At 32.5% G+C, this 14,273-nt stretch overlaps 2 protein-coding genes across 2 annotated transcripts; both read left to right on the top strand.

The window, feature by feature from the left end:
* Positions 1-1,534: 1,534 nt before the first annotated feature.
* On the top strand, positions 1,535-3,563 carry LOC134726011 (complement C1q-like protein 4). Its single transcript, XM_063590367.1, has 2 exons — positions 1,535-1,689; positions 2,726-3,563. The coding sequence occupies exons 1-2, from the start codon at positions 1,617-1,619 to the stop codon at positions 3,166-3,168; spliced, it is 516 nt and encodes a 171-aa protein (XP_063446437.1). The 5' UTR covers positions 1,535-1,616; the 3' UTR covers positions 3,169-3,563.
* Positions 3,564-5,143: 1,580 nt separating this feature from the next.
* On the top strand, positions 5,144-8,209 carry LOC134726018 (uncharacterized). Its single transcript, XM_063590379.1, has 2 exons — positions 5,144-6,425; positions 8,096-8,209. The coding sequence occupies exons 1-2, from the start codon at positions 6,065-6,067 to the stop codon at positions 8,146-8,148; spliced, it is 414 nt and encodes a 137-aa protein (XP_063446449.1). The 5' UTR covers positions 5,144-6,064; the 3' UTR covers positions 8,149-8,209.
* Positions 8,210-14,273: the final 6,064 nt, after the last annotated feature.

Genomic DNA, 14,273 nt, shown 5'->3' with positions numbered 1-14,273 from the left:
AAAATCAATATACGTAGGTAGTTATTATAATGATTTATATAACAGTAACATATATACAGCATGCGGACTAATCCATCACCATGTAGACGTAGTTTAATATATATATAACAGTCCAATCGTTCATAGCCGGATCACTATTATATCTCCATATAACATAGTGTTATAGACTATAATTAAAAACACTCCTGCCCTCGCAATAGCATTTACTGTTCAAAACACTGTCCTTGGTATCTTTAAAATCTAAAAAACGTTTCACTGTTCATTTGGTAAGCAATTATTCCATATAAAACACGCTAATAAAATATTTAAAATCTAAAACCACTTGATATTTTACAAGCCTTGGATACGAGTTTTCAGTTCAAACACTATCCATCTCTCAATATTGCAGAATAAATCCTGACACAATCCAGTAAATGCGAATCAAATTTACTCAGACATTAAAAGTAAACGTTTGTGATATAGTTTGTAACACAGACCTCTGGTTAATGTCTCTATACGGACCTGTTCCTTGTAGGTAAGAAAATGATATGATGTACAGTCTATAATTAGATGTAAAAGATTCTCCTTGTCATCAAATAGTTCTTGAATTAGCAAAGGTGGCTTATTACAATCTACGAGAAGAGATTTCAACTCTTGCATAAAGCGATTTCTTATGCTTGACAGTTTTTCACATTTAAGTATAAAGTGAGTCATATCTTCTGGTTCAATGTTACATAATGGACAGATTGCCGAGATACAGTTTTTTGAAAATCTAGACCTCTGATACTGAAGAATCATTATTCCGGTGGCAATTTTAACTTTAATTGCAGCCATATTAACAGAGTACGGGTCAGTCCCACTGCTTTTCCAAATATTATGCACAGTTCCTATGTTGGAATCATTAAAATTAATATATTTCAAGGATGACTTTTCTTTAGCTTCCTTCTTTAAATTTTGTAAAAAATGATTATTTATACAGTTATTCACAAGTCTATTCCAGCTTATTTTTGATGGTGGATTCTCAATGATATCATAAGGCGATGGCAATCCATAAATTACAGTTAAATTGTGTAGTTTTGTAAACCAACTTCCAGATTTTTCATCTTTCATAGCCAATTGTCTAAAAGCAATTTCTCTTTCAACAGACTTATCATTTCTAATTATGTTTCCAAATGTTTTCAGAATTTTCTTATGAATTTCTCCCTCTATAGGAATACGCCCTAATAATAGTAAAGTTGCAGCTATTGATGTGCGTTTAGGCAGGTGCTGAATTTGCTTTAATAATTGTCTAAAGAATAGTTCCATCTTTTGTATATCTGTATTTGAGAGCGATATGACATCTAAACCATATAGTAGTCTAGGTATAACATATATTTGAATCAAGTGTACAGAAACTTTTGGATTTACTCCATTCAAACCATGCATGACACATTGACATTCTTTGACACACACAAATCGAAAAAGAATCATCCCGAATTCCCCCCTTTTTTTACCTAACAAAAGGACAAGGATGTGGTCGGATGCATTTATTATCAGTATATAAACAAGCCGGACACAACAAGTGCATGTATAAATAGTGATATACATTCAACAAAGATCTATTATACTAGGACAACTGAGGTTATTAGGAATACAAAATGTTGGTGTCAAGCATTTTTGTAATGGCGATTTGTTGTCTAGCTTCTGGAGATGAATGTTCAGTGGATGATGGTAAGCCTAAACAGTTGTAAACCAATAAATCAATTATCATTGTTTTAATAATAATAAAAAAAGTCAATAGAACTGAAATAAAGACAACGAACAAGTAAGTTTTAAGACATCTATAATATACACTAGAACACACCCGTGATATCACGGGTCCGTGAATGAATTAAAGTATATAACTATGTGCAAGCCTTATTTTAGCACAGGTGCTTGAGGACAGGATCCTGTATGAGCCCCACATAGTCAATCCCCCTTATTATCATAAATCTCAAATTTTTCGATAAATATCACTTATTTGTACCATATATATACTAATATACCATATTTATACTCTAAATATGCATGTTTACTATCAACGTGAATCTCGACTATAGATGTGATTATGATTGACCCGTGTATATAGCATATTAATCCTGAAAACACCGTTTGGTGGTGCGCCTGTCAGATGCGGAACGTACAGATAAGGTTATAGGTAACAGGTGAATATACTATTGGTATCGGTAGCGGACTCGACTCGGAACTTCTTAATTATTGGCAATATTAATTACGTGGAAAACAAAAGGGCCTGAAGGGGTGTAATTTTTAATCTACATCTTTGTACTATATTAGTTATATATAATATTAAATTCTGCGATTCGTCGTTTTTACGTGATGACGGCTGACAAATTGGACCTCGTAATTTTAGTATTATAGATTGCCAGTATTTCAAAAAGTCGTTGAAAATAGCATAGCGAACAATACAAAAAATGAAACGCTTGATAAAATATCTGATTCCTTTAATATAACAACCAAGCCTACTATTAATATAATGTATCGCTAGATGAAAATTAGCACATACAGTTAAAAAGCATACAAGACTAACAAACTGACTTGGGACTGGCGCAAAATGATGCGTAGTAAATTATATTTCAGTTGTACTGATGGACAAAAAACATTATTAACTGATCAAAGAGCACGTGATGAAGAACAACGATACATAATCACACATAGCAGTTTGGTATCGTATCAGTATTTTATTTAAAACTACCATCTTATATTTCAGGTTCTTGTAATGTCAACATTAATTTTCAAAGAAAACAGTCAGAAGTTATTGCGTTCCATGCTCGCATGTCGACTGTTGTTCGGTCTCTTGTTGTTAGTCAAACGCTAATTTTCGATAAAAATATGTCCAATCATGGCGACGGATACAATAAAGCAACCGGTATATTCACAGTTCCCAAAAGTGGTACTTATGTATTTGTCTGGGTTATCCGTATGCATACAGCTGAGCATTCCATCGAGCTTGTGATCAACGACACAGTATTTGGTTCAACCTTTCTACGGGCTAAAAATGGAGACGATGGTTCAGTAAGTAATACAGTCGTTGTGGACGTTGCAAAGGGCGATAATGTATTTGTTCGTAACCATGTTTCCTATGTTGGAGATGGCATCATTAACAACAATCAGCATGGCAAATCAACATTCTCTGGTTGGCGTTTGGGATAAATGGTTTACATCACAAACAGATGCACGTTAAAGAGACGCATCTCATCTAACTTAATAAAAGATTATACCCTTAGATATATTGAGAGCTTGATCATTTTGAACTAGAGAAGGAATGCATTTGAAAACAAGGTTATCCATACAAACATTTTATATTTTTTATTGTTGTTTTGAAATGGAACCTCATAGCTATTTTTTTTAATTCTAAATATCACCACAACAATGCCGTGTTAAATCTGCGAATTTGCAGAAGCATCATATTGTTTTTGCCCTCGCTGGGAATAAAACACATTATATTTTTTTTTCTGTCTATAAGAATAAACATAAAAGATGTGGTGCACGCAAAATAACCCACGGGTTATTATTAAGTGTGTAACACATATTTTAGGTTCTTATGTTGTACTGTTATACAATTGTCCCAGGTTATGGGAGGGTTGAGATCCCGCTAATATGTTTAACCCCGCCACATTATTTATGTATTTGCCTGTCCCGGCAAAGTCCGGAGCCTGTAAATTCAGTGGTTGTCGTTTGTTTCTGTGTTACATATTTGTCTTTCCTTCCTTTTTTTTAAACAAATAAGGCCGTTAGTTTTCTCGTTTGAATTGTTTTACAGGGTATGTAATAGCTGACTATGCGGTATGTGCTTTGCTAATTGTTGAAGGCCGTACGGTGACCTTTAGTTGTTGATGTCTGTGTCATTTTGGTCTTTTGTGGATAGTTGTCTCACTGGCAATCATACCACATATCTTCTTTTTTATATTACAGTCATTTCTTACTTAATTTAATTCTAATTTCCAGAGAAGGTGACACACGGCTAAAACACATATTATAATAATTACTACTATAAATAACAACACAGCAACGTTTAATCTGTAGAAACAAAATTTAACATCCGCCAATCTCTTCAATTGCAATTGGTACATACAGTTCATGATTAACACGCAATATGTTATGCTCAAATTGCAGCCAGCTAGAGCTTGAAATTAAATTAATAAATTGCTAAATGAAAAATTCGGTCACACTGGTGTTGAAGCGAAGTATAGTACAGCGACGAATATAGTGGGAGGGGATCCGGTTTCGGAACCTCCTTTTAATTGATACCAAATGCTGTTCTGTGGAGAAGTATGGTTGGAATACTATTTTTATATGCCTTGTTTGTGTTGGACACCCTCTTTTTAAAATGGCTAGAATTTCACCTGTAATATATCTCATTTCAACACAAGCAAACTACAGTGCATACGACATTTCAGAGCTTAGCTACCTGCCTTGAATTCCTAAATAGAGTGTTGCTGAACAAGTATTTATTTACATCGTCCTAAGCTTTGGAATAGAAAAAAAGATAGTCTCGTTTTTCAGGCAGGCAAATATGGTATTTTTGATAGTTCTGAAACATTTAACATACTGATTTTTTCTAATTACAAAAGAAGAAAAAGTTAAAAGAAAGAACAATTAAAAGCATACCATATTAATGAGGATTGATTTAAATAAAGGCTAATGACATATGCCAAGTCAGGAATATGGCAGTTGTAACTATAGTTCTTTTCGATGAAAATTGGCGTTTGTTCTTTTTGCACTTCGGTTATCCTGTTGTTCATTTGTTTCGCTCTTATTGTTGATGTGTTTCTGTCGGTTTTTCTTTGTGACCCTAATTTTGTTTACTCTCAATAGTCTGATGACTTTTGAAGACCGGTATATTACTGTTGTCAATTTATAAGAATTATACCATTTGAAACAAAACAATACACTTAAGTATTGTACCCCCTATATATTGTTTTGGAGGATCAAGACCTTTGACATAAATTTCGTTGTAACTAACTTCAGCTTCATTTATTCCAAGTAACAAGCGGTTCATATCAAGACCCTTTCATAGCTGAGCAGGCTATGTTTATCACCACTCTTCTCTTTATGATATGTAAACGTTATTTCTTCTGTTTGAAACTCGGAAATTATCAACCACTTGAAGTATCTCTTTCTAAAAATAACATGAATAAGCTATTGTTTTTGTACTCATTTGAAGCAGAATTCTTATTCTATTTTCATCAAAACATCTGTCAAATTCTTTAATTTCCTTACATAATTATTTAATTAAATCTGTTTTTGGGGTTGAGGATATCAAAGAAACTAGAGGGTCTACTTCATATCTTGATATTTTTCTCGATATTGACACAGATTCATGACTTCAATCTAAAACTTGTGACAAACGGGATGGTTTGACCTTCCAATGGTAAACTTTCTTTTTCTCAGTAATGACATACCCTCTGCTCCTCTAATGGCTTTTGTATATTTCAATTGATACTATTCGCTCCTGCATTTTTATATTTAATTGACTTCATCAACAGGGATGTCATCTTTTAACAAAAACTACTCCCACAGATTTATGAGGAATAATGAATGAAAATAAACTCATCATAGATACCAGGATTAACCGACACTTCATATTTTTTTTTAGGTCGCCATGACGAATCGATGACCGATACGACACGTTTGCATCTCAACTCAATAAGTACATTTTGTCGATGTCCTAGATATTAAAAACCCAAAGAATCGTACGTCTTATCTTAAAATTTACTATATCATATATAGCTGTAAGAATGTAAAGAACTCCAAGGTAAATTTTATAGAACGAAATAAATAAAAACTGACAAAACCATACGTTAATAATAATAAAAATACCTGGACATACATATCACACGTAGTATTTTCTTTCGTGAAATAGCAGTTTGCCATTTGCCAATTACTAAAATAACGTCAAATGAACTTCAAGTGACAAAGATGACATTTAACATGAACAAACAAGTTACATAGGAAAAGTTGGTTTTAAATTCAAAGTGATATTTCAGATCGATTTTAGGACGATTCTTCGAAGTGTTATTATTTTTTCCTGACGTAGTATTGTAAAATGGGAGCAGGATTTTCAAAAGATGATGAAAATGATAGGACTGGTGCTTTATTTCAAGCAATACGGAGAGACCGATTTCAACTGGCAACAGATTTAATTTCAAAAGGTGCAGGAGTAAACTGTATAAACTATTTCGGTAACACACCACTAATAGAAACATGTCGGAGCAACCGGACATCAAACAGGACGGGCAGTACAGTTGAATCCGAACGAGAGCGTTTTGTTTCTTTTCTTATCCGAAATGACTGTGACCTGACCAAATATGATATATATGGATGGACAGCGCTAATGTATGCCGAAAAGAATGGCCATGATAACATTATTGATATTCTGGAGAAAAAAGAACATGGAAGTAGCTGTGGTAAGAAATGTTATATTAAATTATTATGAAATAGTGAAGGTTTACTTCACAAAGACTTACAATTGAAATTTTTACATTATTCGTGATCACTCTTATACGTTGTCATGTTTTCACTCTATTAAAGATAGAAAAAATCGATCCGGTATACATGAAGAAAAATTCAGGAAAATGTAATTACTAAGAAAAACTCCGAGGTAAATTAAAAGGAAAGAAGATCACAAAATTTGACTTAAGGAGGCTCGCGGGTTTAAGATTTTCAGAAAAAAAATTAAACATTTATTTTTCATTACAAGTTTTATTCATTACCTTTAGTAGTTGTTACTTTATCATATGGTACAAAAATCATTCCAAAAAATCAATTCGTGTTGGTCCCAGGTGAATTTTAAAATGTAGATGTCATTGAAAAAGATCCAAATTATCTCCTTGTTGCAAAAATGCCATTTTTTGGCATTTAAATTGAAATATCTTTTTTAAGTAATCGGCGACCTATATTTTTTATTTTTATTTTCGAATAAGCTGTACAAAAACTAAATAATTGTAAAATTTAAGCGATTTCTGTAATTAAGTTCTTTTTTTATTTCGATACTACCGCTTTTTCTCTTATTAGTTCAACAACAAAAAAGGAACATAAACAAAAATGTTTTCTTCTTTCGAAGGAAGATTGTGAGCGTAAATGAACGGTGACACCCTGTTTTATTTCATTTTTCTATTAAGTATAAGAAATATAAAGCGAAATCCTCTATTAAATAAAAAAAAAAATATTTAGACCTGCGAGCCCCCTTAAGGAACAGTCGATTTTATTGGACAAAAAAAACCCCAAACAAACTGTTATATTCCTAATTTGTTGCATGCATTTACCTAACTAATGCTGGATTAAACCTTGGTTTAAAGTTGTGGGTCTCTCGCACAACTTTGTCAAAATAACGGAACTTGAAACAAGGATCTTAAAGTGTGAGGTTTACTTTAAAACCAAGGTTTAATCACTGATTTCAGATATTCCGACATGGTATATAAGCAGACTTTATTCAACAGATGACATCTGTCAGGTTGTTAATTTAAAATTCGACGATATCGCATTTCGTTTCTACGTTTGAAAATGCCTCTTCCAAGTCAGGAATATAACAGTTCTTGTCCATTCGTTTTTAATGCGTTTTGTTATTTGATTTTGCCATGTGATTATATATGGACTTTCCAAATTGATTTTCCTCTGAGTTCAGTATTTTTGTGATTTTACTTTTTCAAAAGAAGACAAGATTGTTGTTTTGACAATTCGAGCATATCCGTCGTGAGCTTTGAAATGGATAGCCAACAACAGTCAACTGATTTGTTATGGCGTCCGTAAAACTATCGAAGGAATGCATTCGGTGTCAAAATCTGTTGGTATATTGCTGTTTATGTGAGGGAAAAATTATAATTTGAAAATTGAAATCGCCTTGTTGTCATATTCAAATTCGACATACGTGACTATAAATGAGAAAGAGGTACACAGTTGATTCCTATAGAAATTCCGACAGCCAGCTGGACAATGATTATTGTTCCTCCAAATTCAACGAATTTGATGTCAATGAGAATCTCCCGCATACTGATCACCTGTTCTTCGACATGATATATAAGGGAACATAAACTTTATAAACATGTATTAAAAAAAATAATCATATATTTACTTTCAGGTACACCTGAAAGAAGACTTGATATTAAGAGAAGCGTGCAGTCTTCAAAGTGAGAAATGGTTTATAAAACTGAATGTCGTGATTTCAAATATATATGTATTCAAAAATAAAAATGGTTTTGTAATTATTCAAATTATATGTTATGTTCACACAATAGTGTTAATTGTTTTTTTTTCATTCTATCATTTTATCGTTTTATTCAACATTGAATATATTAATTCAATGTAGAACACACTCAATAATCATACGACCATATAGAAAGCAGTATACTATATACACCAATAGCAAAGCGTCTCATGTACATGTATATGTCAACTTATAGTTTCAAATGAGAGGTTGATCTACTAGTATCATACATTAAATGTTGGGATTTGAAATCAATGATGTGTATTTAAAACGATGACCATAACTATGTTCCAAATTTCGGAATCATAATTCATCCCTATCATCGTCTAAAAATGAAAACAACATGAAATAGATCCGAAGCGCCTTTTTGGTTTAACCTTCACAAGGAATGCAAAAAGCCAACGATTTATAACAACGGAAACAATTGAAGTGTTATATAAACAAAAAGAACCGAAAAAATATATATTATTAAAAAAAGAGAAAAGTAAATCAATCTCAAATCAACTTTACCCGAGGAAGTTGACATCTAAGTTTCTTTATAATTTCACAAAAATTAAATTTATAAACGAATCATTTTAAAAAGGTTTGTTATAAATCATTTTAGTACTGAAGTAAAACTGTGACATTACTGTATCGGAGGTTTACTAACATTAGCAACATGAGGAGAGAGCATACAGCGATTGCTTTCTTGGGCAACCGAGTTATCTTGGTTTTGTTTAAAAGAGCGTTTTTGTGATGTATTTTGTTCAGCCACGAGCGATGACCTAAGACCTTCTAGAAAATTTTAGGGCAGCAATTACGAAACTTTGTACATGTAACTTTGATTTCATTTCAGAACTAGTATTCGATTTAATACAAAAAAGAAGATTTGGTATGATTGCCAATGAGACAACTCTCCACAAGAGACCAAATGACACAGAAATTGACAGATATAGGTCACCGTACTGTCTTCAACAATGAATATAGCCCATACCGCATTGACAGCTTTGCAAGGCCCTGAAATGAGAATGTATCTAACTGCCTCATTTATGTACAAAAAATGAACGAAAAAGTTAATTTCATCTGTCATTTGTGTAATGTAGTGACGCTCGAATAAAAAAAGTAAAAAAACCAAATACAGTACGACGTTGAAGAGCATTGATGACCAAACATTCCTAAACGTTTTGCCAAATACAGCTAAGATAATCTATTCCTGAGGTAGAAAAGCCTTAGTATTTCGAAAATTCAAAGTTTTGTTAACAGTTAATTTATATTAAGAAACATAGCAATGCTAACTCAAGTCAACACATAAGTGTTAACTACTGGGCTTGCAATACCCTTGTGCAATTAAAACTCCTTCAGCAGTGGCATTGACCCAGTAGTTGCAAAAAACTCATAATTGATACCAGGATTGAAATTTGTTTATTTACGACGACACTAGTTAAGTCTACAAAAGACTTATCAGTTACGCTCGAATAAAAAAAAAAGTTAAGGTAATCTATTCCTGAGGTAGAAAAGCCTTAGTATTTAAAAAATTCATGAAAATCACTGAACTCTGAGGAAAATTCAACCGGAAAGTCCCTTATCACATGGAAAATTCAAATGAAAAAACACATCAAACGAATGGACAACAACTGTCATATTCCTGACTAGGTACGGGAATTTTTAGATGTAGAAAATGGTGGATTGAACCTGATTCTATAGCGCTAATTCTCTCACTTTTACAACAGTCTCATCAAATTCCGTCATACTTTTACAACATTCTCATCAAATTCCGTTGTATTTACAACGATGCGTGAACAAAACAGACATGATAATAAATAAAATAGTCAAAATATGGGTACAGCAGTCATCAGTGTTTACAATCTTAAAACAAACAATTTTACAATTCATTGCTTCGCGTGTCTGATGTCAGAAAATGTATAAGTCACATAGGAAGACATTTTTTCGTTCAATGTTTACACAAACCAATTTTATAATTTCACATGAGAAATGTTGGCATACAGGGTTAAAAAATCAAAAGTATGTTAGAATTAATTTCAGAAATAGACCGAGATTAACTGGGAGTTCTCATATCTGTACCTTATGTTTTTTTGTTGTTGTTGGGCTGCACAAGTATCCGTCCACTTATGTGTTTTGTTAGATGTATTTCTATTTGTAAACATCTGATACGGCAAGCCTTTTTTTAAACTTCGTTTTGTAGTTTGTTATATCATATAACAAACTATAAAAAAAGTTGAAAAATGCTTAATGTATCAGATGCATATACAACTGTCTCATGTTAGTTTGATCATTCACAGTAGCTAAACGTTACATTCTGTAGGTGCCCGTCCCAATTACAGTACTTCCGATGGTTGATGTCTGTTGCTGTATTACAAATTTGTCGTTCGTTCATTATTTTGTACATAAATTAGGCTGTTATTTTTAGCATTTGAATTCCTTTAACAAGTGTAATTTCGGGGCCTTTAATAGATGACTATGCGGTATGGGATTTGTTCGTTGTTAAAGGCCATTCGACGACCTATAGTTGTTAATAATTATCAAAAGTACCAGAGAATTATAATTTAGTACGCCAGACGCGCGTTTCGTCTACATAAGACACATTGGTGACGCTCATATCAAAATAGTTATAAAGCCAAACAAGTACAAATTTGAAGAGCATTGAGGATCCAAAATTCCAAGTTGTGCCAAATACGGCTTAGGAAATCTATTCCTGGGACAAGAAAATCCTTAGTTTTTCGAAAAATTCAAAGTTTTGTAAACAGGAAATTTATAAAAATGACCACATAATTGATATTCATGTCAACACCGAAGTGCTGGGCTAGTGATACCCTCGGAGACGAAACGTCAACCAGCAGTGGCATCGACCCAGTGGTGTAAATAGTTATCAAAAGTACCACGATTATATTTTAGTTCGCCAGACGCGCGTTTCGTCTACATTAGACTCATCATCCTATTGCAATTTGGATGTAACACTTCTTTTCATTGGCTACAAGTTGCCGTCAAATCCACAGTTGACCAGGCGTAACAAAGGAGGGAACCGCCATTTTGAATTGATTGAATCAACAAATGTTCGATTACTACTATTTAATCGAAAATAAAACAACACCTACCTTGAATATTCGCCGTTTTAATGTAATTTTATCCGAATTTGAGGCGTAAAGGTAACGTAATAACCTCCAGTTTGTAAGTTTTCGTGTGTATGACGTCACGTTTAGCCATGACGTCTTTGTGCAATCGTTCATGAAGTTTTGCGATTTTTTTTTTATTTGTCAAATTTAGACATTTTTTTAAGTTTTATCTCTTTTTTCTTTTTGTAATGCATTATAATCGGAATAACAGTACTATATAGTTGAAGAGTTGCCACCGTCAATTTTGTTTACTGGTACCTTTGATAACTATTTACTGTCTTCGCTACGCGTCGAAAGTAAAACTGCATTTGCGACCGTCAAATCTACGATTGACGGTGGCAACTCTTCAACTACAGTACTGTTATTCCTTAAGTGACGCTCATATCAAAATAGTTATAAAGCCAAACAAGTACAAATCAAGAGCATTGAAGATCCAAAATTCACGAAAGTTGTGCCAAATACGGCTAATGTAATCTATTCCTGGGACCAAAAAATCCTTAGTTTAACATATGCGTCATTTGATGTATTGTGAAGAGTTGTCTCATTGGAAACAACCTAATATTCTTTTTATATGAATTACTAGAATAATAGAAAATAGTAAAACACACCTATATCTTCGTGATACAGTTCTGCATAACTAACAATTTAAACTGTTGTTATTTTAACACAGTGACTATTAATAAGGACAGCGAATATGAAATTAACGTGCATTTAGTATGCCACATAGTTATTTCGAAATATGTCATAATATTTCTTATATAACTGCAAGAATACAGATGTTTCATTTAATAAATGGTAATTTTATTAATTTGTACACCAATAGCTCTAAGTGTTTATCACTGGTGTACACAACAACTCCACTTGTAACCGTTAACCTATCACGTAAACGAGAAGACCTTTAATATTTTTAGAAGAGAAGTTTTTTTCTTCAAATATTGACATATTTCACTTTGACACATAATTATATTCGATCACGTAAGAAAAACTCAGTTATAACACAAAGCAGGTCCATTTGAATATCGAATATGCGGCGGTTTAAATTTTTCTTTATAAAACTTACATGTGCGTTTAACTAGGTTGGGGTGGGGGGACTTCAATTCTTAATTGATAGGGTTTGTCAAAGACTGCAATGTAAACATAAACGTTAACACAAAAGTTATTTGATAATGTTCGTCAACTATTTTATTATCATTTTTTCCTTATTTTGCAATAGGAAACTATTATACGATTTCAAAATATAATGATAATATACATATATACTTTATACTTCATTGGCTAGAGTAGAGGTAAAGGCGAGGTTTGAGATCTCACAAAACATGTTTAACCCCCCTGTTTTAGTCAGGATCTTCTGACCTTTGCTAGTGTTGTATGTTTTTTATTTTAAGTTTATTTATATGGTTTGGAGTTTAGTATGACGGCCATTTTCTCTGAACTAGAACACATTTTTATTTAGGGGCCAGTAGACAGTGCTTGGTAGACAGATATCCAATGGCAAATCAAGTGAGCCCTATAGGACACCAAAGTATATACTTACTTAACAAAAGTGACGCAAATATTTTCATATGACTAAATATTATATAGGCACTTTTACCAAAACCATGTCCAGTACGTATTTATATTTCTAAAATCCAAACAATTTACTGTTGACATTATTTTGAAATTTCTATAACATATTTACTGCAAACTCGCTTATAATAATATTTTTAATAAAACCGATTTTGGTTAATACTCATAACTTAGATGACTTTTTAGTACTCGTTTTAGTAAATCAGAGAACTTTAAGCAAATTAAAAGATATAGTGCTAATAACCATAAGAGTTTACAATCTTCGTAATGAGTTCGAATATTCGCTAACATATCACACCTCGCCCATCATTATCATGTTCTATTCGACAATGACTTTTTTTCTCCAACTGATATGTCAAATGACGTCAATTAAACTAAAGGTGATAAATATGACCTTATTAGGAACAAGGTTATCATATATTAAACTTGTTAGTTTTAAATTCAAGCCATTTCAAACCAATTCGAGAACAAGTACAGTTCTCTGAGGTTTAACGATATTTATTCGATCAACTTGCAAAGAAAAATGGGAGCAGGATTTTCAAAAGATGATGAAAACGACAGGACTGGTGCTCTATTTCAGGCCATACGGAGAGATCGATTTAAAATAGCTACAGATATAATTTCAAAAGGTGCAGGGGTCAACTGTATAAATTACTTTGGTAATACACCACTAATCGAAACATGTCTGAGGACATCAAACAGGTCAGGGATTACAGTTGAATATGAGCGAGAGCGTTTTGTTGCATTTCTTATCAACAATGATTGTGACATGAGCAAATATGACATACATGGATGGACAGCTCTCATGTATGCGGAGAAGAATGGCCATGATAACATCATTGACATTTTGGAGAACAAGGATATAATATGTAGTGCTGGAAAAGACTTTTAAACTTCAAGGTTAAACTTTATATTTTGAAAAAAATACTGGTTATACAGTAACATTTAGCCTATTTATGTGATTTCTTAGTCATTTTAATAATTTCGCTCATTTTCAACCTACGTATGTTATATCTAGTGGTGATTATATAAAAAAAAGCGATATCTGTAAGTTCAGTTTCAAAGATTTTGAAAATTGATATACCTCTGATGGTAAAGTGAACAATACTCTTAAAATATATAATTTGAATCTTTGCTTCTATCTTGTATTCCAATGCCTACAAATGTCTAGATAACCTAATATACTTGTGTTTCAAGATTTGTTTTGTCGAAAACATACAAATACATATTCTGCATATTCCTAATAATATTGAAATTCAAAAATTAAACTGAAGAACGTATCTCCTATCAGATATATGGAATCGAGATTGAATAATATTCAAGATTGAAAAATATTCAATTTTGGAACAATATTTGATTTGTGTCATTGTTACATG

The sequence above is a fragment of the Mytilus trossulus genome, chromosome 1 (genome assembly GCF_036588685.1).
Source record: "Mytilus trossulus isolate FHL-02 chromosome 1, PNRI_Mtr1.1.1.hap1, whole genome shotgun sequence".
NCBI classification, from domain to species: Eukaryota; Metazoa; Mollusca; class Bivalvia; order Mytilida; family Mytilidae; genus Mytilus; species Mytilus trossulus.
Note: the sequence above shows the minus strand (reverse complement) of the source record. Positions and strands in the feature narration are given on the sequence as shown.